The following is a 27,492-nucleotide window of genomic DNA, read 5'->3' on the forward strand; positions in this document are numbered from 1 at the left end:
TTTTCACTTTTTTAAAATTTATTTTTTATTGAAGTATAGTTGAATTAAAATGTGTGTTAATTACTGCTGGTATAGAAAAATGACTCAGTTATACACACACATACACCCACAGCCCCCATATATGTATATAATATGTATATATATCTCCTTTTTCATATTATTTTCCATTATGGTTTGTCTCAGGATACTGAATATAGTAGGACCTTGTTTATCCATTCTATATATCCCACTTGGCACAGAGATGCCTTTTTAAAATCCACAGGCTCACTATTTTAGTCATTAATTCATTTACAACTGTGCCAGACATTGTTCTAGATACTGGATATACAGCTGTGAACAAAACAAAGAATAGCTTTGGGGGACAACAGGCAATTAACAAATAAACAAGTACATATATAATGTGGTGACAGATTGTGGTAAGTTCTGTCAAGAGAAAGCAAGGTGAGTGGTAGAGGGATAGCAAACGATGAAGGGTACTAGTGAGTGTGGGCTGCCATTTCAGGTCGGGTGGTCAGGGAAGGTTTTTCTGAGGTGGAATTCTTTAAGTAAAGACCCCAGTGAAGTGAAAGAAGAAGTTGTGAGCATATCTGCGGAAAGAATGTTCTGGTGGGATGAATGGCCTTGAGGTGGAAGTGTACTTGTCATGTCTTGGGAAAATAAGGAGATCAATATGTATGGAACAAAATGAGGAAGAGCATGGTGGAAGTTGTGGTTTAAGAATCACAGGGACCAAGTCAGAGTTTTGGATTTTATTCCAAATATGGCAGGGAGTCATTTCAAGATTTTGAGCAAAAGAGTGAAGTGGTCAGATTTATGTTCTAATGGGATCCATCTTGCTGCACAATGAGAAATACATTATTGAGGAGGAGGGGTGGAAGCAGAGAGACTGAAGAGAGTACTGCTGCTGCTAAGTCGCTTCAGTCGTGTCCGACTCTGTGCGACCCCATAGACGGCAGCCCACCAGGCTTCCCCGTCCCTGGGATTCTCCAGGCAAGAACACTGGAGTGGGGTGCCATTGCTTTCTCCGAAAGAGAGTACAGTGGAAGGGAAATCTGAGAAGTCTTCAGACTCAGGAAATGCTTGAGCTGACAAGAACTGTTCACAGATTGAATATGGAGTGTTTGGCTTCAGTCAGAAGTTTTTGAAATTTGGTTTAGGCAGCTAATTGAATAGAGGTGACATTTACCAAAGTGAGGATTAGGTTTAGGAAAATAAATCTGGTGCTTTGCCTTAGATGAATGAGAGGCCATTTAACTTACAAGTTCTTGCGGGAGAAAAGGCCCATAGCAGATGACTTGTATAGGGGCATGTCTGTGTTGAGGCGAGGCAGCAGAGAAATAGAAGAGATAAAGTTCCTTCTGAGTAATCATCTGATATTCAAGTGACTAGAAAGTAGGTCAGTTATCTGAGCTTGTCTTACATACACTATGATTTCAGGGCAAGAAGTCTCTCTCTGTACAGAAAATTTTTCCCATTGCTATTATCACAAAATTCCTGAATTTATGTCAAAGTAATTCATTCCATAATTAGAAATAGGAAAATTAAAATGCAGATAGCTTGAGAGAGAATTCAGTGTGTATGACTTTTTATCAAACTATACCAGAGCAGATGAAGGTCCTATTGTGTATTCAAAATGTCTTGAGTGGTTAAAAAAAAAAAAGTGTGATTATCAAGAGAAAGGATGTATTATAAAGAAAGCAAAGATTTCACAATCTTTCTAAGGGCTACCCTATTTATCATAATTTCTAAGTGGGAAAATGGAAAAAGAAGTGTTCATATGTTGAAGGATTATCTGGATTTACAGCTAAGTGGAGAGTATCCATCTAAATTATTTTTCTCCCCCCTTTAACCCCCTTTCTACCTTTTATTTAACCCCTAATCTCTCCCTCAAAGTTTTCTTCAACTGGAAGGCCATGGCATGATAGAGGCTTTTCATCTCTTTTCTGGGCCCTGAGTTCTGGAGAATGTTACTTAACTGTGCAATTCCCATTTGATGTCCCACGGTCATTTCTGCAACAGTGTCCTGGAGGAGGAGTACCACGTCTAATACCAGAAAGGATTTAAGACATTAATTTCCCCCCTCATTATCAGAGTGCTATATGCTTATTGCAAAGTTTTTTAACAGAATTTTTAAAAGAAATCTCTACTAATTAGAAGCAAATCCAACAACCTTCTGGCATATTTCTTTCTAGTCTTTTATTCATTTTGTACTTTCATAATTGAGCTTTTTATTGTACATGTAGCTTTGTAGCCTGCTGTTTTGCTTAACATAAAGACATACACATTTGTTAGTGTTATTGCATTTTTAAAATTTTTATTCATTTATTTTTGGCTGTGCTGGGTCTTCCTTGCTGCACAGGCTTTCCTCTAGTTGTGGTCTGTGGGCTTCTCATTGTGGTGGCTTCTCTTGTTGCAGAGCATGGGCTCTAGAGCACAGGCTCAGTAGTTGTGGCACATGGGCTCAGTTGCTCTGTGGCATGTGGGATCTTCCCGGACTAGGGATTGAACCCATGTCTCCTGCATTGGCAGGCAGATTCTTTACCACTGAGCCACCAGGGAAGCTCCAGTGTCATTGCATTTTTATGGCTACATAATCATCTTTAGGAGAAGGCAATGGCAGCCCACTCCAGTACTCTTGCCTGGAAAATCCCATGGACAGAGGAGCCTGGTAGGCTGCAGTCCATGGCGTCACTAAGAGTCAGACACGACTGAGCGACTTCACTTTCCCTTTTCACTTCCATGCATTGGAGAAGGAAATGGCAACCCACCCCAGTGTTCTTGCCTGGAGAATCCCAGGGACGGGGGAGCCTGGTGGGCTGCTGTCTATGGGGTCGCACAGAGTCGGACATGACTGAAGCGACTTAGCAGTAGCAGCAGCAATCATCTTTAGTAGAGCTGCATCACAATTTCAAGGTAGTTTCAGATTATATACAATTACAAAAACACAGTGAAAAATGGCTTGTGCATGTATCTTTTCCCTTCTTTTGGATGATTTAATAAAGGAGGAGTTGGTGAATTAAAGGGTATATCTATTTGTTTTAAAGCTTCTGATATTCACTGCTATACTGATTTCCAGAAAGGTTGTTATCAAGTTACACCTGAGGGGAAGTGAGGGAGGACTATTAGAACTTGGATCTGTAGAAAATATTTGGTAGCAATTTTTCTTCTTTTTAAAAATAATAATGCTTTTTATTTTGAACACACAGAAGAGAAATGACTATGCGTTTTTTATGTGTGTCTGTGTGTGTGCTCCGTCTTGTCTGACTCTTTGCAACCCCATGGACTGTAGCCCGCCAGACTCTTCCAGAATCTTCCAGGCAAGAATACTTGTGTGGGTTGCCATTTCCTTCTCCAGGAGATCTTTCTGACCCAGGGATCGAATCTGTGTCTCTTGCATTTCTTGCATTGGCAGGTGGATTCTTTACCACTGAGCCACCTGAGAATTGTTACGTACTAATCATTAGTTGCTCTGTTTCATAGTGGTTGCTGCTGCTACTGCTAAGTTGCTTCAATTGTGTCTGACTCTGTGCGACCCCATAGACTGCAGCCCACCAGGCTTCCCCGTCCCTGGGATTCTTCAGGCAAGAACACTGGAGTGGGTTGCCATTTCCTTCTCCAATGCATGAAAGTGAAAAGTGAAAGTGAAGTCGCTCAGTCGTGTCCGACTCCCAGCTGACCCCATGGTCTGCAGCCTACCAGGCTCCTCAGTCCATGGGATTTCCCAGGCAAGAGTACTGGAGTGGGGTGCCATTGCCTTCTCCATTCATAGTGGTAACATAGGGCTAACTCAATACTAGATAAGTATTAGCCTTAGCCTATGGGGTAGCCAATACAAGTGTTACAGAGTAGGGAGAATAGCAGATGCACTTGTGCTTTTAATGGAGGTCTGATGTTCACTGGATATTGAGAGAATGGGATGATGAGGAAAGGAAAGAACAGAAGAGGCATTCTGGGGAGGGGATGTTTCCCCCAGAGGAGGGGTAATTGCAGCAACAGCAGAGCAGCTCCCAGGCAGGCAGTCAGCTCGTCCCTGGGAAGCAATGAAGCAGAGCTGGTAGGAGGACGGGTCAGGACCAAACCCTTTGGTAGCCCAGGTGATGCTGATGTCCAATGGGTCAACCAGAAATTTCAGGGTAGATTTCTGTAAAATGGTAGTCAGGAACAGAAATAGTACAGGCCAGACCCTCTTCTCCATGAATTTGTTTATCTGAAAATAAAGATAATCCTTGAACACCATGTTTCTGAACCATCACAGAAAGATTACAGAGGAGTTACTTGATCTGATTGAATGGTTGTACAGATGGAAGAAGACAGGATGTCTGGAAGCCAGGAGGGCTAGAAGGATGCTTGGATAGATGGATAGACACACTCACTAGCCATTTAACAATCAGAAACATTCATTCAAAAAATATTTATTGAATATCAGCTCTGTGCCAATCACTTCACTAAGTATTCTCACCTTATAACTGCCCTTCTGACTTTTCAAGTTTCCATAATTTTTTTTTCCCTCTAGAAAATAGATCCACATTTTCAGAAAGGTGAAAGACTGAGGAGACTGCTTTATCTGTGTTTCCTTTTCTCTCTCTGGCAGAAATTTTAGGCAAAGATATTATCCCTCATGCAGTTTCAAAAGCAAATGTCACTCCCTCACTGTAAAACTTTAAGTGACTCTCTCTGCCTGTCCTGTGTAATTAAGTCCAAATTACATGACTTAGTCCTTTACATTCTTTTCACAGGCTGATATGCCATGGTTTTGCCTTCCACTCTTTTTTGGTGTGTGTGTGAAAATTTTTATTGTGGTAAAATATAACATATATAACAAAAGTGTCCATTTAAACAATTTTAAATTGTTTAAATTTAAACATGTGCAGTTTAGGCATTAATTGAATTCACAGTGTTGTCCATCTCTCACCACTACTAATTAATAAACCTTTTTCCATCACTCCAGAAGGAAATTATATAACCCTCTTAAGCTGTAAGTTCCCATTCCTGCAGCCCCTGACAACCAATAATAATCTTTCTATTTCTATGAATTTGCCTAGATATTTCATTTAAGTAAAATAAGGATAAGCATTCTTTTCAATAAGCATTATAGACATTTCATGTAAGTGGAATCTTGGAATATTTGTCTTTTTGTCTTTGGCTTATTTCAGTTAGTATACTGTTTTTGAGAGTCCCCATGTTGTAGTATGTGTCAGAACTTCAGTTCTTTTTATGGCTGAATAATACCCTGTCAGTTGTATACACTACATTTTGTTGTGTGTTTGGTGGTGAACACTGGGTTGTTTTCACCTTTGGGCTATTGTGGATAATGCTACATTTGATGGACATCAGTGTGCCAACGTGTGATTCAGTCTCTGTTTTCAATTCTTCTGTGTGTATACCTGGAAGCACAAATGCTGGGTCATATGGTTGACAGCAATTCTGACACGGTACTATGCACCCAAGGAAGAGCCACCCCCCCAAAAAAGGGGCTATCGTAAAGTATTACAATTCTTATATTAGATTTTCCAAACCATACAGTATCTGGGTCATTAGAAGTAAGAGGAGAAAAATTGAGAAGTTGAGTTAGAAATCATACATAAAGTGGCACGTCAGAAACGATCAATTCGAAAAATAAAGCTTACCTATACAACTAAAGGACTCAAATATTGTAAGTAGTGATTCCAAATATTAATTTTGATCATAAAGTATCAGGTTTATTTAATTTTGTATGGTTTCATGCTATTTAATGGGAGACATCATAATGATGGTGTTTTTCAAACTGTGGGACGTAATCCATTAGTGAGTTATCAAATAAATTCGTTTGTTATGACTAGCTTTTAAAAAAAATAAAATAGAAGTGAATAGAAAATACAAAAATGCATTGCACCTAGTTAAGGGTAAATGTTATTTTGTAAAACTTTTGTTTCATTTACCTGTGTGTTCTGTAAAATATTTCTTAATGTGGGATGTGATCAGAAAAAAAAATAGTTTGAAGACACTGGTCTAGTGGAAAGTCTGAGCTTTGGAATTAGTGAGAACTTGGTTTGATTCTGGGCTCTGGGTGGCTTCAGCCAGTGATACAACTTCTCTTGTGGCTCAGTCCCCTCATCATAAAAGGAGAATAATATCTACTTCTGTTTTGTGTTTGTGGAAAGATTAAAGATTACTTAAGTAGAATGCACAAAATATAGCCATTGATTAACAAATATACAATTACTTCCAAATTTTCCCTCAAATACTGCTCTCTATGTAAAAATGCTTCATGCACTAGAAGGAAGACGATATGTGTTATTGATGACTGGATTTGTTATGTCACAGTCTACTCTGAAAACATATTGGCTCAGTCTGTTTCTCCAATTTTACTTAGGCTTGAAGACACAGTTCTTTCCCCTTCCTATTCTCAGATTGTACTTGTCTATACCATGGATTTGGGGCACTTTACTATGCATCTGCCATATATATTCTAATTATTTTTCATAGTTCAACTAGTATCACAAACTTTCAGATCTCTTCTAGTGCTGAAAACAGTGCTGGATGAAAATGTATTGAGTTTTTAAAGGTCCCTATAGCACATCTTTGGCAAAGTATCTCTTACACAAGGGGAGCAGAGGAAATTCTGATTCCACCAGTATTTCTCACTCAACCTACTCCATGCTAAACAGTTCAGTTAGGCACTGTCATGTCTCAGGGTAGTACAAGTGGAAGGTGCGAACAGAGAAAGCACTTTATCTGAGGACAGTCGAAAATTAGATCCTGTTTTCCCCTCCCCGCTCCTATTCCCATGGGGAGGAGGCATTCATAAGCCCCGAGGACCGGGGCCCAGAAACCTGCTGGCGTCCTGAGCTCCAGAGGCTTGCCAGCACGCACGCTCTCCCGCACTGAGAGCCCTTCTTCCCAGATGAATTCTCATAGTATCACAGACGCGCGCAGCCTCGATCGATACTGGATGGCAGACGTGCTCCCACCGTCAAGTGTAGGCACAGGGCGGTGGAGTCAGCCGCCCTGCCGCTCTGTCGCAGCTTCTCATCAGCTCGATACCAGCAGAGGACGTTAACCCGTTCGCCGGCTGACACCCAACTCGTCGCCTCCCCGGCACCTGCTGCCCGGCGCCCTTCTTCTCAGCTCTGCTCCTGCAAAGTGGAGGAGGGGTGCGGGGGGGGGGGCGGCTTTTCCATCAGCCTCCCACATGCGGCGGCAGCAGGGTCCCGCCCGCAAGGAGGGCGCTGTGAGGTGGCTTCTCTGCCCGGCACCCCAGACAGCCCCTGCAGGCCGCTGAGGCAGGGAGCGCCGAGCTTCCTCACTCTCCACACCTACCTTCTCGCGTCTTCGCCGGGTGGGCGGCAGGGAGGAGGCGCAGCTAAGCCGGGCCAGCACCGCCTCCCGCCTAGTGGACCCGCGCGAGCCCGGTCCCGTGAAAGCCCCGCCCCGGCGCCCGTTCCCACTCCTGATTGGCTGGTCCAGCCCGAAGGCGACCCGGCAGCCCCCAGGCCCTCGTCGCAGCTATAAAGGCGGCGGACGCATGACGGCCGCGGCGAAGCTCGGGCAGCTGCGGTGCTCGCCCTCTCGCAGACCCCGCGGCACCTCTGTCACTCTTTTGCCCCTGAGCCGTCCGACTCCACCATGCCTAGGGGCTTCCTGGTAAAGAGAACTAAACGGACGGGCGGCTCTTACCGAGTGCGCCTAGCCGAGCGGGTCTTCCCCCTCTTCCCCCGACCCCCGGGGACGCCGCCCTTCCCCGAGGAGGCTTCCAGTGCCCCTCAGCCCGGTGTGGAGCGGGAGGCACACCCAACTCCGGAGGAGGAGGAGGCCCGTGAACTGTCAGGGTCGTCCTGTCCGGCGGCTAGGGTGAGCCCAGCGGCGGGCGGGCGGGAAGGCGCGGAGTGGAGGGCGGATGGTAGGGAGGGTCCGGGGCCCAGCCCCAGCCCCACGAAGCCGGCGGGCGTGGAACTGCGCAGGGCATTCCTGGAGCGCTGCCTCAGCTCACCCGTCTCTGCTGAGTCCTTCCCCGGGGGCGCTGCCGCCGTGGCCTCTTTCTCCTGCTCGGTGGCACCAGCAGCTGCACCGACCTCGGGGGAGCAGTTCCTGCTGCCGCTCCGGGCACCGTTCCCGGAGCCCGCGCTCCATCCGGACCCCGCGCCCCTCTCGGCCACCTTGCACGGCCTGAAGCGGGCCACCGGCGGCGAGCGCCGCGCCAAGGCTCCTTCAGGCTGCGCATCTGGGCCCGCGGCCGCCGGAGTCAAGAAACCAAAGGCCATGAGGAAGTTGAGCTTCGCCGATGAAGTCACCACGTCCCCTGTTCTGGGCCTGAAGATCAAGGAGGAGGAGCCCGGGGCGCCGTCCCGGGGCCCCGGGGGCAGCCGCACGCCGCTGGGGGAGTTCATCTGCCAGCTGTGCAAGGAGCAGTACGCAGACCCCTTCGCTCTAGCTCAGCACCGCTGCTCCCGCATCGTGCGCGTCGAGTACCGCTGCCCCGAGTGCGACAAGGTCTTCAGCTGCCCTGCGAACCTCGCCTCCCATCGCCGCTGGCACAAACCGCGTCCCGCAGCGGCCAATGCAGCCACGATCTCCTCGGCCGACGGGAAGCTGCCCCCGTCGTCGTCCTCCTCGGATTCCGGGACTGTCGCATCTTTCCTGGCCGAGGGGAAGGAGAACAGCCGGGCGGAGCGAACTGAGGATCAGCACCCACGGGCCAGGGACAGCTCCGGGACGGAGCAGCACCAGGACAGCGCCCCACAGCCCGGCCTCCAGGTGCTGTCCCACCCCGAGCCTCCGCTTCCTCAGCTCCCTTATGCGGCGGGGGTGTTGGGGCGCCGGGTGCCTGAGCCCGGCAGTGCCAGTGGTGTCGGGGGACCCGAGATCTTCGTGTGCCCATATTGCCACAAAAAGTTCCGTCGCCAAGCCTATCTGCGCAAGCACCTGGGCACTCACGAGGCTGGTTCGGCCCGCGCGCTCGGCCCCTGCTTTGGCTCGGAACGCGGCGGCCCCCTGGCCTTCGCTTGCCCGCTGTGCGGGGCGCACTTCCCGTCGGCAGACATCAGGGACAAACACCGGCTGTGGCATGCGGTCCGCGACGAGCTGCTCCTGCCCGCTCTGGCCGGGGCGCCTCCCGATGCACCGAACCCAGGCGGGGCACCCGACGGGGATGCTCAGCAAATTTTCTCGTGCAAGCACTGCCCGTCCACTTTTTTTAGCTCCCCGGGGCTGACCCGGCACATCAATAAGTGCCACCCCTCAGAAAGTCGGCAGGTACTGCTGCTGCAGATGCCGCTGCGGCCGGGCTGCTGAGGGCTGAGAGACGAGGAAGATTGTAAGGTGGGCCGTGGAGGAAACGATCCTGGGGATTTCTATGGGGTTTTCTTCAACTTGCGAGTTTACCCTCTTTCCTTATTTTCTCACCTGAAACTCTCAATAGTGTCAATGTTCCGCCTGAGGAGCGGACAGAGAAATGTAAAATCTCTCTCTAGAGCAGGTATGTATATGGTATAAGCGTTCCCGGTCAAGAAGTGTCAGCTTTAAATCTTCCTCACAAGATAGGATTCCCCCCGCCCCCACCAAACTCTGGAGACCCCAACGAATCCTATATGACTTGTAATTCCTATGGAAAGTCGCAGTGAGTGCGTGCATGTCTCTACAAAGGATTCTAGCTACCAAAAGTGGAGGTCCTTTTTTTTTTTCCTCTAGCCATCGCAAGCGCCTCTGTAGTTTCTGTCTCAATAGGGTCAGACGTCTTGCACTGTATATTCTGTGAATTAAAAGTTATGTGATTGGTGCCAAACTTACATTGGGTGGGTGGGAAATACAAGACCAGTGTCTGTGGGCAGGAAATGTAAGATGTTTACGCACTTTTGGGTGATGTGGAGCTCTCCTTGTAAACTTTCCTTTTCTCAATGCTTAGTCCACTCTGAAGCTAGTGTCTGGAGGTGGGGCATAACACCTCTTACTGAAAGGAGTTGAGACCCCTCCCAGATTCTCACCTCTAACCCTTTTGTGTGCAGTATTCAGGAAGATACTTTAAACCTTCAATATAAGCTTTTGGGAAATACAGAATTCATTTCCTAAAGTTTCAGTTTTAGTAGGGTTTCATCCAACTTGTTTTAATGCTTCTGTTGTAAATCTTATGTGTATTATATATGACACTGTGTTCAGCGTTAAGGAAGATGTTAATACTTATAACCCACTATGAAAATGAATGGCAATTCATTCAATATTTCAGCAGCAACCTGGTTTTGAATTTTTGTAAACCACATTTAGCATGCATTCTGTACCTATGCCCTAATAGCCAGAGTTTGGAACACTGGCTGAGTACTGCTGGACAGGTAGCCCATATTTGTAAGATGCTTACCACCAAATAAATGTACATAGCTGGTGCTTTGTTGTGTTCTGTGTTTGTCTAAAGAATCCCATTGAACACAGCCTGTTTCCAAATGCCACACTTCTCATCTCCCCAAAGCCAGTAATCTTGGTGACCCATTTAGTTGGAATACAGACAAGAGAAATTATATTTTGTAAATGATTATAATGGTGCATAAATGGGAGATTTTCCTTGGAAGTATGGCTGCATAGACTGAACTCCAAAAAGCAAGGGATATGTACTATTCTTCAAATATTAAAGATACTTTACCACCCAAAAATGTCAACAGAAAATATTTTACATATTCTGTTTCAAAATTAGTGAATGGTTTATTTGAAGATGAGTAAAATGTTAACTGTGCTAATTAACTTCAGTCTTTTTTAGTTAGTTATTTTCCCTCCAATTTGTTACATATTATCAAACCATTAACTTGTTCATTTTTTTAAAAAAAGGAAAAGCATTATAGAAATTTCTAAGTAGGTATTTTATCTTTTTTGCAGTTCTTCACTTTGGTTGTGGGAAACTGTTTGTATTGTTTAATCTTGTTCCCAGAGCTCTATCCATGTTTTTCCTTTATATAAGCTTTAATGGGAATTTTAGTTTATTTTCTACAGTTTCATAGGAATTTTTTATTTACAAGGAAATCCAAAATTTTATGTGCACAGGAACTCTGAAAGCTTCCTTTACAAACTGTAAAAAGTTTTGTTCCTGAATATATATTACCAAAAAAAGTAAAATTTAAGTAATCAAAGAAGCATTTAAGTGAGCTAAATAGAGGCTTTTTTAACCAAGTGCACTGGAGGAAGTTTCTGGTGAGACGCTATGAAAGTGAAAAATCTCCTATTTTTAGTAATTGTGGTAGGATCTCCGAGAAATAAACTGGGGTGTATCCAAAGAAGAGAATTAGAATTCATTTTTCATGATTAGTTAAGATAAACCTAGGTTCATGCTTTATGGCCCTGCTTATTAAGTCTGAAAAAATATAAAAGACCACTCATGAACACAAAATGATAAGAATATTTTTATTGTATTATTAAATACCATCTTTTTTCCACTGTTACAAATTTGTAGATACTACATGAATGATGATACATAATTTATATTTTATAGTTTGCCGATATGATGTATTTACACATGCAGTTAGTACCAATGTCATGCTACATTTCCTTAGGAGATGCTCGTTCAAAGAAAAAAAAACGTGAGCAAAATGTGAGCAGCTTATCTACTGTAGGAAAATATTTCTGGAGGGTGGAATGTATACCAACCTGCACCTGCATGTTCAGTATTAACAATATTAGATTAATTTAGACTCCTGGGTCATGTTCCCTTTTCTTTTAAAATAATACACATAATTTAAGCCACACACTTAGAAAAGTTTTCTTCTTTTTTTTCTACCCACCCCACCTCATTCTTCCCTTTTCGGTATTTAAGAAAGAACATAGATATACCAGGGTCCAGCAGCCAATAATAAGGGGCCATAATCTCAAAACAGAAGTGGCATTTAACCGTGATACCATTTAAAAAGCAAAACATTAGAAAAATATTTGGAAGCTAAACATGAATCAGAGTTCAGCAGTGATTTTTCTGGTTATTAGATATGTCATGGCATCACCTGCTGCACAGCCAAGAAATGAGACACTGCTTTGGGAAGAAAAAGGTAATGCTAAAATTATTTCAGCTGGAACTTGAGATGCTAAAAGACCATTTAAGTCGTTTATTTTGATAACATAAATAATCCATACACATCAAGTGTATTAACAGATCTGTAACTTTTGCCACAACGTTACTAATGTTTAAAGATGTACATTTATTAAAAAATTATATATTTACTGAGCCATGAAGTTGTAATGGGGCACGATAAAATCATGAGGCTATCTGTCCAATTATATTTTGGCTCAAAGTTAATTATGAAATTGAAAGTAAAACTACTTGGACATAATTATCGAGGGAAGGTAAAGGGTATAGAATAAAGCTTCACCCCTTACCCCGCATATGGCAGCTTGGAGTGTGGGGGAAAAAACCAACCGAATAAACAACCCAAATCTAAAATACTAAGTTACAAATTATTTAAATCCAGTGTTTTCTAAAATAAATGTTCAGGAAGGAACATGCATATTACGGCAAACACAAAGCCTGGAAGGGTTAACGCCATGTTCATGCTAAGGTGGCTACTGGTGACCACTGCCAGGCTGCTGTCTCCTTAGGATTTATTGGCGGAGCCAGAGGAGCGACGCAGCTTCATGGACATGCGGCTTTTGCTCGTTCGAGGAGACATTGGAGAGGCCAGGTCGGCCCCGTCTACCTGCGCCGCTGTGGGAGTTTCGCTGGGTAGGATCTCTGGGTAGGAGCCTGTGGGAAACAGCAAGCACATTAGTGCAAATCCTCTGGCTCTCCTCCTACAAGAGTAATTTCTCTGCTACAGATCCAAAGACCTTAGTGAGGTCTTTTGAGAAGAAAGAGCAAGCCCCAAATTTGCTTGTTACAAAAGTCTACTAGTATTTTATTTAAAACCCAGTGATCTGGTGGCTCATGTCATCATAGTAGCCAGAAAGCACCAATCATTATTTCCAGAACCAGAACCAACCAGAGAGCTCCCCAGAAGAAGCAATGGGAAGCAAGATCTTTAGGACAGAAAGGACAGGGATCCAAAGCACCATCAGCATGCACGTGAGGGCTTAAGAAGCAGGTGAGAAGGACCAATTCCTATCTCTCGGGTACAGAATATAATCAACAAAAGGGCCTTCACTGCTCAAACTGGAAAATAAAACAGCACCAAGCATTCCCCAAATGGACTTAGTAGTATAAGACCATTAAACATGCTAGGAAGTTAAATTTAAATATGTTTTTAAGAAGGAACAAGATAAATTCCAGGGGGAGAGGAGGGTGAGGACAAGATCTCTCATCTGAAAGTCAGTTCAAAAAGAAAAAACTGCTCTTTCTCAAAGTGTCTCAATTTAGAAGAGATAAGTGATGCTCTTGTTTTCTTAAACTTCTGTAGTTACCAGTCGAGTCAGTAGATGTAATATTTGAAAGAAGCAAAAAAAATGAGTTCAAATTGGAAAATTCTTCATACCATGTACAAAGTAGTTCTTCACTTTTGTATGTTATTTCTATGAATTATGATTCTCTACACACTTCGCACACTATAGGCACTCAAATATTTTGTTAAAAATAAAAACCCCTGAAAAAACAAAAAATCTGCAAATAACAAAATTTTTAACATTCTGTATATTTTGAGGCACTTTAATCCAGGTTTCCTTTATGTACATAAAAATTATCTTTATGTGTGTCACAAACAAAGGTACATGACACAGGCTGCAGGCTTCAACCGACATAGCTCCTTACTCTGTAGGAAACTTTTGGCACATCTGTTAGCCACTGGAACTCCTCACTGACGCTCTGAGCTTGGGATACTTATACTACTACTTCCATATAATGAAACACTTGTGCCCAAGTTGAAGGTATGAATATTTAAAAAGAAACAATACCGTTCAATAGAGGTACAGATCCTACTGACATGTCTTAGGAAATTAAGAATGTATCTCTGTAGAACACTTCAAAATGTTTTCAAGGTCAAATAGTATACTCAAGAACAAGCGTATATTGTCAAGGAAAAAATATTTTATCACTAATCCTAATTCAGGTAAATTGTCCTCTTTTTCAAAGTAACTTCTCCAACATTCTTTTCTAACTGAAATGAGGTTGGCCTTCAAAATACAAGAAGGACATGTACTTCTCTGTTCACCTTTACTCTTCCCAAAGATCTGAACTGGTTCATACTGGACCCATACTGGAAATCTTAGAGAATATGAATCCACGGCCCTTTTGAGGGGAGCACTGCAGATGGATGGCAGAAGGAAGGTGAAGAGCAGTAGCTCATGCTTTTTGGGTAATGCATACTTATTTCCGGCCAGTCATGAGAGGCCTTCCCATGTCTGTTTACCTTGAGATGGCCAATGTTTTCTAGTGGAGGTTTTGGGAGGAAGAGAACTATCACTGCATTTCTTTCTTTGTTGTGAATGAAGAAATGGAGTAGCAAGCAGAAGTGAGAAAACAAAAGAGAAGAGAGATAACAGATATGAGCGACATAGTGCAGAATTTTACAGGTGTTAACAGAGAAGCAGAGAAGACAGTAATCAGGTTTTATGAAATACAATTGGGCATGCGATGTGTTAGGGTGATGAAGTTTTACAATGGACAAATGCTTTGTACATTCAAATGTTATACTTACCCACTAACAAAACAAGTTCAAATAGGAAAAAAGAAAAGAAAAAAAAAGTCTATGAGCAATTCTATAAACATCTACCTTTTAAAGTGTTCATTGCACTGGTGGCAGGTTATCCTAATCACTCAATCATAAATTCTCTTGGGCTGTACTGTCCAACATGGTAGCCACAGCCACATTACAGTTAATTAAATGAAAATTTAAAATTTGGCTCCTTGATGCACTAGCCACTTTTAAAGTGTTTAGCAGTCACAAGTGGTTAGTGGCAACCCTAATGGACAGTGCAGACACAGAATATTTCCATCATCACAGAAAGGAATGCTGCTTAGAGTATGCCAAATTCAAAGAATATTTTTCTTCAAAAACAGCAATTCCTCTATGTCCCCTTTACTGCCTTCAAGGTGAAACCCCTTTCAGTCAACTGAGTCAAATCAGACTTTTTAGTATGTGTGTGCTATACAGCTATTAGGACCTCCTCACGTTTTAGCAAAAGATATTTGTGATGGATACTCAGCATACCCAAATTCCATAAATAATCGATGGTGGATAGATCTCAATTTTAGATTTAAAGAATAATGTGATACTTGCACTTCATTTCACATCCTACTCTAAGTGGTGACTTACATCACCTGAGACATAAAGAATATTGATTTATTTCTATCAATAAAATATTCTCAAGTATCAAGTTTAAAAAGTATACGCTCCTATGTTTTACAAAATGTATCTATTACTAATGTTTTTACAGTACTCACACAGACTGGTGTCTATATCTGGATGGTACAATATATTGATTCGTACTTTGTACACTGATTACAATGAACTTTATTACAAGAAACATGAAGAATATGACTTTGGGGATCTATAAAGATTATAAAAGGGCACTTAATGGATCATTATTTGTTGTGGCTTTGATTATACTACTTGCTGACAGGTATGACCCATTTAAAACTGCTAAAGTTACTGGAGGTACTAAACGATGCCTTTAAAAATGTGACTTTGAAAGCAGTTCTAAATAATAATGAACTAAGAGGTAGTGTCATGTTAGAAACAGCATGGGCCTGGGTTAGACAGACCTAAGTTAAATGACAAGTTTAGTTTGCTGGATACTGGGCAAACTAACCTGAGATAGTTTTCTTATTTGTAAAATGGAAACAATACTAGTTGTATTCCAAAGTTGTGGGAATGAATGCCTACAAATGCAAAGACCCTGGCATATAGCAGGTATATATTAAGTGTATACAATAAAACTACAATAAGAGCAAAAATTAACAGACTTTAAATCAAAACAGATGAAGATTAGAAAAGATGGGATAGAAACTAGAAATAGTTTTTGAAGAAAATGACCAATAACAAAATGTTAATTGGTAAAATGTGGAGAACATAACCGTTTAGTTTGGGGGAAAATAGAGCATTTATCCACTTTTATGTTAATATTCCTACAACATAACCTTTGTTAAAGAACAGATCACCCAAATAATCTTACTGCTTTAATATCGGTAAAGGAGTAGATACGTGGTTAAGATTAGTGTGGATGCACCACTGAATGTCATAAAGTTAACACATAATTTAAAATAAAATAACACAGAAATATAGGCAAACATGAGGTTTCTTATTAAGATATTCAAAACTACCATTACTGCAGACTGAGAACATATCAGTCTAAACTTGTCATATTTTATCTCCTTACAAATAGGAAAACTGGATTTAGGATAAATGGATTCATTTGAGTTCATGGAGATAAACAGGAGAACTAGGATTTAAATCCAGATAAGTCTGACTTCCAAAGCCCATAGTTCTCCCATGGCAACCTTAAAACTATATAAAAAATAATGAAGATTTTTCAATGGATGGAAAAGTAGAGCCTTCAAAATAAAAATTTTTAACAAACTCTAATTTGCAAACAAGACCGGTTACTGGGCAATTTCTTTCCTCCCTCAATATCAAGAAGGGACTGAAAATATTTAGACTAAATGAATCATTATATTAGTTAAGATCATGCACTCTGAAGTCAGACTTGACTTTAGCAGGTGACTGGGTAAACTTTTTTGGTTTTCATCTCACAGAAGATTCAATGAGAGGATGCACAGTGATTGTTCAATTACTGTTATTTTCATCATACAAATTTTATATCTGAATGGTCTATGTGAAAACCGAACCTAATAATTATTGTTATTAAAGGTTAATGGACTTTAATATTATTTGCTTCTTGGTCAACATACAAGCCAAATTTCTAAGTTCAAAATACTGAAAAGAGAATATACTTGGTTGCTTTAAATTTCAGGCTAACCTACTGATAAATAAATATCATTAGGAATTTGTTTTTAAAAACACAGCAAACAAACTTATAGCTTATATGTCAAAGGTAGTTGATTTTCTATTGGCACTCACAAATAATATTTAGGATATATATAAAATAACTATCTTCTGAAAAGCTAAAATCTTTTCTTCTAGATCATTTCAAAGCCTGGGAAAAGGAGAAAACTTTAATGGCTAAATTTTGATGATTCATTCCATTGAAAGATTCAAAGAGATGGGCCTGACAATTGTAATACTGTCTCATCTACATGTGGCAATATAGATTTTATGAATTAATAGCAAAACTGGGGTTGGAATAAAGAAAGATTAGATTCTACTCTAGGTCTTCATAATCATTATTTGGATTATTTGAATCTTATTACTAATTTTTAGAATATTTACTTAGGAACCTATATGTTTTCTAAAGGTAATTATACAAAGTGGTATGTATATGTAGATATACGTATTACGAGTATATACAGTTGACCCTTGAATGTGGGGATTAGGGGTGCCAACTCTCTATGTAATGTGCCTGTGACTTATAGTCAGCCCTCTATAATGCAGTTCTCCCTATAGGTAGGTAGGTCTTGTTCCTCTGTATCTGTGGTTCTGCATTCACGGATTCAACCAAACTAATATTGTGCAGTACTGTAAAATGTGCTACTGAAAAAAAAATGCATGTGTAAGTGGACCTGTGCAGTTCAAACCCATGTTGTTCAAGGGTCAACTGTACATGTATATGCATATATGTATATATGTATGTATATATGTGCATATTCAGAGGGAGTCAAATACCAATCAACCCTTTACTATTTAAAATACTAAAATTTCTAACACTTTGGAGAGAAACAAATCCAAAGGGAGGTATCTAACACTAGCTCAACTAAAATAATAGAGTATTAGAGGTAATTCTAGATATGCTACTAACAGAATGTATTCAAAAATACTTATGGCTGATGATAGTAAAAAAACGTAACACTGGAAAAGACTTGGGATGGGGGAGAAAAGACAAGACTTACTTTGAGAAGATAATGTGACATTAGGGGAAAATATCAGGATTTTGAACTGCCAATATAATCTGACCAAAAAGAGGAGTAATTTCAAAGTTTAGAGTCAGAGGAGAGGTGTTCATGAATATTAAGACATTGAAAAAGAAGGTCACTGTAAAACTTTTGATATTTTCCACACACATGCCTGACAAAGATAAAGGGATTTTTTTCCTGTAATTTTTTTTAAAATAAAGGACATGAAAAATCTAATAATGTTTTAATGTGGTTATGGAAGATCAACAACGTGTGACATCACGATATCTCCCTCAATGACCTTAGGGATAAAAATAATTTCCCTTAAGTATCAGTCTACTGCTACAGACAGAGTCCATTTTGAGAAAATACAGTTATGAAATTTATGGATCAACTATGATACACCAAAAATGTTTTTCATGTCTATTTAAATAATACTAACAATTACCTAGAAAAATCCTCCTTGGATTTCAATGTCATCACAACTGATAAATTACTGTTATACAGGAAGTAGGTATTAAATAAGCTTGAGCCAAGTAAAGTAAACTTAAGGTAGTATTTTTCCACTATTCTACTGAATAGAATTATATTATTATAATATTATAATTCTATTGGTTTGAAGGAACAGATTATATCCTTTATATGATTATTATATTGATATTCCTTTAAAACATAATTTCAATTTATTGTATTAGTATTGATTAGTATTAGTTTATATAGATGTGGTATGCATAGGCTTATCTAAATTGATTCTCATCTGCAGTTCTGAATGCCATTTCCTCAGTGTGGCAAATCAATTTTTTCATTATATTAAAAAGTAATAATGAACCTAAAAATCTTCACACTACTATGCAATTTTTGCAAACCATAAGTCAGGTCCATATGGCTATTATGTGGCCTATTTTATGTCTTCTCTCTACACTTTAAAATAACTTTAAAGGGAGTTCTGCATGTATCAGTTGGTTTGTGATAGGAAAATAAAAATTTGAGCTGACTGGGGAAAACAATCATTCTTCAGATGTCATTATGTTTTTGCTACTGTAAACGGGTAAAGGTTTCCTTTTTTACATTATTGTGTTGAGTTGAAAACCACTCTGGGGTCTCTCTGGGGGTCTAGGGGTGAAGACTTCACTTTCCAATGTTGGGGTGTGGGCTCCACCCCTGGTCAGGGAGCTAAAACCCCACATGCCTTGGGTCCAAAAAACCTAACACAAAACAGAAACAATATTATAACAAATTCAATACAGACTTTAAAAATGGTCCACATTAAAGGAAAAAAAAAAAACCACCTTAAAACTACTCTGATAAAAATTTTAACTTTCATAACTATTCAAGTCTATAAAAAAGCATAAAAATGTATTCAGTAATATTGTTAAAGTTATTTACAGGTAAAAAGACCTTTTAAAAAAAATTCAAGGTCATGTTTCTAGTGTTTCCTAAAAGCAAAGACAACTGAAAAAAAAATTAACCAGGGACTTTGCTGGTGGTCCAGTGGCTGGGACCTCTGGGCTTCTTCTAATGTGGGGGCCAGGGTTCATTCGATCCCTGGTTGGGGAACTAGATCCTGCAAGCTGCGACTAAGACCAGGCACAACCCCCTCACCTCCAAATTAACCAAAGAGCCTTGACTTGGCTGCTGTATCATCCTTTACCTAATGTCTCAGAATGTGAGACTACTACTTACTTCCCATATTATGTATCTGGTCAAATGTGCAGGATAATACATAAAATATAAGAAAAACATTAAGAACAGGAATATGAAGGACTCCAGCTAGTAAACAACTACAATATAAAAACTGACAGCCTGTATACATTTAAGGGGAGAAGTTAGTCTGAACATGGTCTAATCAATATTTTCACTTGTGAAACTTATGGTTCAACTATATGATACACAAAAGTGTTCATGTCTATTTCAATAATGTCTGATATTTTATCAGATATTCTCTATTATTAAAAATGAAATGTCCAGGTATACTTAACTAGTTTTTACTTTGTTGTTCATTAATTTATTTTTAGTATCTTTCTTTTACCATCATTCTTAATGCCAAGCTGAGTAATTTCAGATAGTGTCAATCCACCAAAGCAAACATTAAGACTTTTTAATCTTTCAAAAGATTGAACCCAGTCTAATATAATTTTCTCTTTGTTAGGTATTTTATATTATTAATTGAAAGGGCTCCAAGTTTCTTTGTAAAATTATTTTTATAATGGCCAATTAAGTGGGTGACAGGAACGGAAACTTTAATTTCACAGACTAAACCTCAATTGAGAATTATTGTTATTTTTTTCAAACCAATTAGGCCAGAAGAGGAGTACTGTGCCTATTAAACTTATTTAATACAAAGAAAACTTATATAATATAAAGAGAATTTGAAGGCTTGTTATAATGAATTTCAAGTATACTGTATTCTTTTTTCCTGCTTCCCCTGAACATCATTAAAAAAGTCTTTGTATTTCAGGTGCCTAGTACAGTGTAAGGCACACAACAATAACTATTTGATGAGTAAGGATATCCAGTAACAATGCAACACATTACAAAATACAGACACACCATTTCAGTTCAGGAGGACTACTTTTTCATGCTGAGAAACAAAAAGGTCAATACAACAAGGTGTAACTAACTTCAACCAAGGGTTCTATTATTAGTTATTTTTATCCCAGAACCAATGTTAGTGTTTCATGCAGACCTAGGTTAGTAAGTAGAATTCTGGAAGAAATTTAGTGACAATTTCTGAAATGTTTAGTATGAACCAGGGCAGTGTTAAGTTTGCTTATTAACTGAGTTACAAGCTTAGTGCTTGCTAATTTTTAAAAAAGGAAATGGGGGAAGAACAAAAGGTGTTTTGTGTGACACTTTGTCTTACCTTCAGATAAACAGAACTGATATTTAATGATCTAAAGAGGGAAAATAAAATAAATGAAACAATCATAAGGAGTGCAAAGTATTACAGAATAGGAAGGCCATGAGTCATTTATTTTCTTACTGATTTCTTCAAAATTAGTTAATTGTAAAAATGCAGTACCCTCTTATAATCTTCAGTATTACAAATAATTTAATCTGTTAAGTACTTCTAAATCTAGACCAGTTATTTTAACTTTATTTGTAAAATCAGAACAAATAAGGCAATATTCTTGGCCATAAAATTTGATCCTCCGAATTTGAGAGTGCCTACTCAACTGTGTTTCTTTTGCAGATACTTCAGCAATGATTCTGTGAAACAAAATTGTTACTGCCCTTTAGCTAAGATAAAATGTAGTGTATGTGTTTTTAATGAAGACCGTTGACGTTTAAAAGAACTGTATTTAGGTAAAAGAAAGTATAAATCAAATTTATAGGCCAAATATGAAAATAATGATGAAAAATATCTATACTTCAATGACTGGAATTGTATGCAACTAAGTTTTTCATTAAGAGTTTTTTTTCTCAGAACAAAAGGGTATTGCATTTCAAGTTCGAATAATGACCAGTAACTAATACTTGCTTTTAACCTTACCGGCATCAGATGGTAAATGATGGTAGGGAGCTGGAGAAAAAACCTGTGCTGCAAAATCTTCAAATGTCGTTGGTTCTAAATGGTGCTGGACAATCGTTTGCAGATACCGTGCTCTCTCCTCATAGCTGATTTCCTTCAGTTAAGGTTGAACTTAAATGCAGCTTACATTGGAAAAGAACAGATCTGCTCAAAAAGGCCTATCACTGCTAAGCCATTACTTCTTAATAAATATATTCGCCAACTATCCTTGCATATCACTAAGAGTATGACTTTGTAAAGAGTAAAAAATTATAGCTATTAACGTAAGTTTACTCTTCCAGACACCATTATACCTGGTAGCTTAACAGGGATACATTTATTAGAATATAACTAACAGAAACTGTTGGAAGAAAGAAAGGTTAACAGTTTACTTGGAAGAGGATTCAACTGCTACCAGGGTAGCCTAGGCTCATCTTATCTGGTTAATCAGCTTCGATCTGCAATGTACTCTGAAAAGCCACATGATAAATATTATAATGCTGCTTAAAATACTATGTCTGAAATTCTATTTTTCATTTGCAATGATTTATTGTGAAAAATTCCTGCATATCTTCTTCTTTTTCTAAATCCCTGCATTTTCCCAACAATTGTTCTCATTTTGAATGGAAGACTACTGTTGCTGTAATCCTTGAATAACTCCATGCAGTTAAGATAAATACACAGTTGAATCTGTATGTCAGAAAAAAATACCTAGTCAATTATAACACTGAAACAGGCAGGAATATTTGCAAAGAGTCCACAGGACTCCTAAATACTGTCTAACAAAAGCATCTACAGGGCACTGACACTGACAGAAAAATACTGTACTTCCCTTTCACCACATTTTCTTCTCTGATATTATTGACAAGCAACCAGTACCTTGAAGTGTTGTTGCTTTTGAACAACCCACTCCAGGCTTCCTGTTTCAGCAGGCCTGATTGTGCTGTTAGCACAGAGAGGGCGAGAAAGAGAGAGAATATTTCTGTTGTTCACGAAAGCAACTATGGAAATGGCTGTCAAAATGTAGAGCAGCAGGCAGCAACATACAATTATCAGGAAAAACTCACATGCTGACTTCATGTCGTATAGTTCCTGAACTGAGAAATCAGTTAACCTTTCTGCCACAACTTTTGAAAGTTTTCCTGCTGTACTCAGTGTGCTATGTTGATAGGCTTTACATAAAACATATAAATAAGTATGAAGGATAATAAAAATTTGCCTATTGCTTCTTCTCTATTCACTGAATTTTTGCTAAAACCCATTTTAATATTTTACCCTCAAAATTCATTATTCTCTCTTTTTAAAATTGCAATTCAATTGTTGTTCTTCAGTTCTTTAAACTGTAGACCAGGTCTATAATCAAGACCAAGAAAAAAATTTGAGAGGAAGATAATTTAAAATGTTAATTCAGTGGGAGATCCCATAGCAAGTTGCATTTACAAGGCATTATCGAGAGAAACAAAGTTAAGTCTATATTCATTATGCACTTAAGACTGTGATGTCTTTTGCCATCTAAATGATTTGAGTAATCTCTTATACTACATTTTATGTATCAAATATTCAAATAATCTTAATTCCAATTCCTTATAATCCATTATTTTCACTTCTGGGGCTGAACTTCAAAATAATTTCACTCCTGCAATGGGGAGCAACAGGAAAAGATGCTATATTAAAATGATCAGCAGTAAGGATTTTATAGAAGGATCATGCAGACATTTTTGAGTGTTAACCTAGAAAAGTAATATAGCACTTTTAAAAGAGAGTATATGGTTATAAATGAAAGGGGATGAAACTGATGGTTCAATCTAAATAATACCACATATCTCACAACTTGTTGGAAAGTACTTTTTTCATTGGGGGAGATTCACAGCTGCCGAATTTTCTGCAGTTAATAGAGTCCTTTGATTCACAGCAGTGCCCCTTGTACAAAAAATACTGGCCTTTGTGTATTACCAGAAACTAATTTTCTATTTGGCTGAAAAGGGAAAAATGGGGTTATTGCTTCTCCCTCCTACAGAGCTTTTCATTATGCCTGATGCACTCAACTTCTAAGCTCTTCTGAGAAAAAAAATAACTGAAGAGGCAAGAGGTAGAAAAATGAGCTTGTTAGCACATTAGAAGTGAAGTATCTTGGTGGGCCCTAGAAATTCCCAGTGGTGTGTTAACTTATCACTCTATGCATGCTGGCACTGATAGTCTCCCAATTGATCACTCTCTTTTCGCACCAAAGGTGCTGCCAGGAAGCAAAGGCTGAAGGCCCACAGGAGAACAGTCTGCTATCAAAACAAGCTGTTTTTAAAAGTCTGCTTGAATGGGTAAAATGCTTCATGAAAAGTAGGGTGGAGACACCTACCTGCTTTTAAAATGCTCTACTTTCAGAGGGCCTATAAATGAAATATTTTACTTTATCTTATTATATTTAGAGTTTACACAAAAATTAGGCAGAGAGAAAGCAAATTTAGTATTTCTAAAGCAAGGAGAATACTTCCAAAGTAGTAAAATTTATTAGAACAAGAAATGAATATCTAGAAAAGATACATTTTGGGGTATAATTCTATTTTACTATATAAAAGGTGATTCATAAAACTCTGAAGAAACTTCAATATATAAAACTATACAAACTGAAATTATCTAGACATAATGTATTCATTTTGTAGAAAAACCACATGATGTATTTAATAAAATTGCAAAAAAACATTAGAGGTAACAATGCTCACTAAACAATTTTTAAAGTCCAAGTATAGGTGGCAGAGTAAAGGAAAACAATCACTGATGGTTGAATTTAAATGAAAAACTGTAACGGTGATGTCTGCAGTTTCCTTTTGGGGGATTATTTTCAGAAAATAGCTTAGTAACAGTAGACTACAGTAAACCACATTCTAAAAGCTAAATTCTTTTTAATTTTCCAAGTTTGCTGTAGTCAAATAAAGCACAAACAATAATATCAAAGCAACCCAATCTACATACTTACGTCTTTTCTTCTTTTACTTTGGAAAACATATATTAAGGTGATATACTGAACTTTAAGTACTTAAACCATAATCCTGAGTCCACAAACAAGGAGCCTTTTGTGACTAAGATGATTATAAAGTTCCAAACAGTGATGTTAGCATCTGCAATGGTAACCATAATTCCAAACAGTTAATTCCTACATGTCCTTAAAATAGGTTACCCACTTACTCCTTAAAAGGCAGCTCTCTAGGGAAGAGTTATTAGTACCTACAAATTGAGTGGCCTACACAAACCTGATGGATAATAACAATTCAAGCTATATTCCTACTGCAATTGTATGTTGCCATTGGCATTGAAATTACAAATGAAATGGGTGAGATGCTAAAAAGGTGATGGCATACTTACAAATTCAGAGTAAAACTTAAAGTACAAGTCTAAGTTGAATTAAGACAGTTTTTGTTGCAAATCTAAAACAACCCAAGCCAAAACTAGCTAGTAAAAAACCATTTGATGAAGGAGACTTTTGGCTGGTAGGAATCTTTAATACAGAACTAGCCAATCAAAAGAAATAACACACAGGTGCTGCAATCACAGCAATATAATTATCCACTAATCCTCCTTTCCTTCTACTTTCTGCAAAAGCAGAAATGGGGGGAAGGAGTATTACCCATTCTAAAAATAAGAAAAAGGAACTAAATATTTTTTATAGTATAAATAGTTTAAACCCAATCTGTACTTCATTAACACAATGTTAACATCAGTATGCATTTTAAGTAACTACTTTTGATTTTAAACTTACATGTGAAATAATAAATAATGGCCCTGTGTCACTGGATCAAGATCAGCTGTCATGAAACTAGGGTTCAATTTCAGCCCACTCCTGGAAAGAGATGCATGAATTCTCTGTGCCACATCTTAATGTGAATGTTAAAAACAGTTATTTTGACCTCTGACTCAAGTCCTTCTATCAGGTTGGTGCAGAAGTGCGGTTTTTGCACTGTTGAAATTTGCCGTTTGATACTGGAACACATTCTAAATTAATGTCGTTATGTTATACATCATCTTAATTTGCAACTCTTGCTTTTTTTTTTTTTTGCTGACTTATTACTTGCTGTTTACATTTATTTTAGACTATGGAAATAATGTTAGATAAGAAGCAATTTCGAGCAATTTTCTTATTTGAGTTCAAAATCAGTCGTAAAGCAGCAGAGACAACTCACAACATCAACAACTCATTTGACCCAGGAACTGCTAACGAATGTACAGTGCAGTGCTGGTTCAAGAAGTTTTGCAAAGGAGACGCGAGGCTTGAAGATGAGGAGTGTAGTGGCTGGCCATCTGAAGTTGACAACAACCATTTGAGAGAGACCATCAAAGCTGGTCATATCACAACTACATGGGAAGTTGCGGAAGAACTCAACATCAACCATTTTATGGTCTTTCGGCATTTGAAACAAATTGGAAAAATGAAGAAGTTCGATAAGTGGGTGCTCATGAGTTGACCAGAAATAAAAACATTGTTTTGAAGTGCTGTCTTCTCTAATCCTATGCAACAACAATGAAGCATTTCTTGATCAGACTGTGACAGGCAACAAAAAGTGGATTTTATACAACAACTGGCAATGCCCAACTTAGTGTGGTGAGACCAAGAAGCAGCTCCAAAGCACTTCCCAAAGCAAAACTTGCACCAAAGAAAGTCATGGTCACTGTTTGGTGGTCTGCTGCCCATCTGATCCACTACAGCTTTCTGAATCTCAGTGAAGCCATTATAACTGGGAAGTATGCTCAGCAAATCGATGAGATGCACTAAAAACTGCCACAACTGCAGCCAGCACTGGTCAACAGAAAGGGCCCAATTCTCCATGACAACGCCCAAGTGCGTGTCACACAACCGACACTTCTAAAGTTGACTGAATCGGGCTACTAAGTTTTGCCTCATCCGCCATATTCACCTGATCTCTCACCAGCGACCACTTCTTCAAGAATCTCTACAATTTCTTGCAGGGAAAATGCTTCCACAACCAGCAGAATGCAGAAAATTCTTTCCAAGAGTTCATTGAATCCCAAAACAACATATTTTTATGCTTTAGGAATAAACCAACTTATTTCTCGTTACTAAATAATGTGTTGATTGTAATGGTTTTTATTTTGACTAATAAAGATCCATTGGAGCCTAGTTATGATTTAAAATTCACGGTCAGAAACCACAATTATGTTTGCACCAACGTAATAAATAGCAAGTGTTGTCTCCATGTGGACACTTTTCAGTACCAGTTTAAGAAATATATACATGCATTCATTTGCAAGAATGCTTTGATAAAACTTGTCTATGGTACGTACAAGAGGAACTTCTGAGTTATTCTGAGAAAACTGATTTCTCATGAGAAAAAAGAGAATATGAAGAAAAGAGATGGTAAATAGTTAATTAGTGCCACTTATTTCAACTTTACTAATGTATAGGAAAAACAGACAAAAGGTAATTTTTTTTAAAGGTAGATTTGGTTTTTAATTTTTCATTCTCCATAATAATTTTCTTAACAATACAGTGTAATCAGGGGATTTATATGTCCAATGTAATTTGTGACTAGTTTCAAAGAAATTGAAACTTGTGTGTGTATGTATGTGTGTTTATATATGTGTATATGTGTGTACACATGTAATATGTAAGAACGAATATAAAGTATAATTTTTCATAAAAAGGTGTTATGAAAATTATAAGCAGACATCAAAGGCCTATCACTGCCTAACTAATTCCTCTTAAATTCAAGTTTAATGTTTTCTTTCCAAAACAAACAAAACCCCTACTGACTCCTTTTTGAGTAAAGGCAAAGTATGAAGTATCTGTATCTGTGCTTGACAGCACAGCCTCAGGGATTCAAGGCCCATTCTGAAATTCCTAATGCAGTAAGCACTTGCCCACACTCATAGGAATGTGGTTTCTTTGCTGTTTTACCAGTTAGGAATTTCGTCTGCCTTCTCTCTATAGAAAATTCCAAGAATGGTAATTGCAGGAAGAGAGAGAGTTTTGCATAGTGACTTAAATTTTTTTGTGAATACTACCTACCTTATTTACAAAGTTTGCAAGATGGTTGGTAGCTTGGTATTGACTCTGGTGGGAGTTTTCACATCATGGAACTCAATAAATGCCACC

At 38.9% G+C, this 27,492-nt stretch overlaps 2 protein-coding genes across 7 annotated transcripts in view; one reads left to right on the forward strand and one right to left on the reverse strand.

Moving 5' to 3' along the window:
- Positions 1 to 7,430: 7,430 nt before the first annotated feature.
- On the forward strand, positions 7,431 to 11,545 carry INSM2 (INSM transcriptional repressor 2). The gene has a single exon (XM_061394126.1). The coding sequence runs from the start codon at positions 7,606 to 7,608 to the stop codon at positions 9,268 to 9,270; it is 1,665 nt and encodes a 554-aa protein (XP_061250110.1). The 5' UTR covers positions 7,431 to 7,605; the 3' UTR covers positions 9,271 to 11,545.
- The window catches only part of RALGAPA1 (Ral GTPase activating protein catalytic subunit alpha 1), a 223,684-nt gene continuing 207,525 nt past the window's right edge, over positions 11,334 to 27,492 (reverse strand). For 5 of the 6 annotated variants that reach the window (XM_061394116.1, XM_061394112.1, XM_061394115.1 and 2 more), the window contains 2 exons: positions 21,372 to 21,496; positions 11,334 to 12,685 (listed from right to left, as the gene is read on the reverse strand). In XM_061394116.1, coding sequence (XP_061250100.1) covers positions 12,537 to 12,685; positions 21,372 to 21,496 — 274 coding nt within the window. In that variant the 3' untranslated portion in view covers positions 11,334 to 12,536. Of the gene's footprint in view, positions 12,686 to 20,741; positions 20,773 to 21,371; positions 21,497 to 27,492 lie in introns of all 6 variants that reach the window. The other variant, XM_061394113.1, reaches the window with a different exon arrangement.

The sequence above is a fragment of the Bos javanicus genome, chromosome 21, assembly GCF_032452875.1.
Source record: "Bos javanicus breed banteng chromosome 21, ARS-OSU_banteng_1.0, whole genome shotgun sequence".
Taxonomy (NCBI): domain Eukaryota; kingdom Metazoa; phylum Chordata; class Mammalia; order Artiodactyla; family Bovidae; genus Bos; species Bos javanicus.

Bases quoted from the DNA above. Each gene is read 5' to 3' on its own strand.
- INSM2 (XM_061394126.1), top strand. From the start codon at position 7,606: ATGCCTAGGGGCTTCCTGGTAAAGAGAACTAAACGGACGGGCGGCTCT.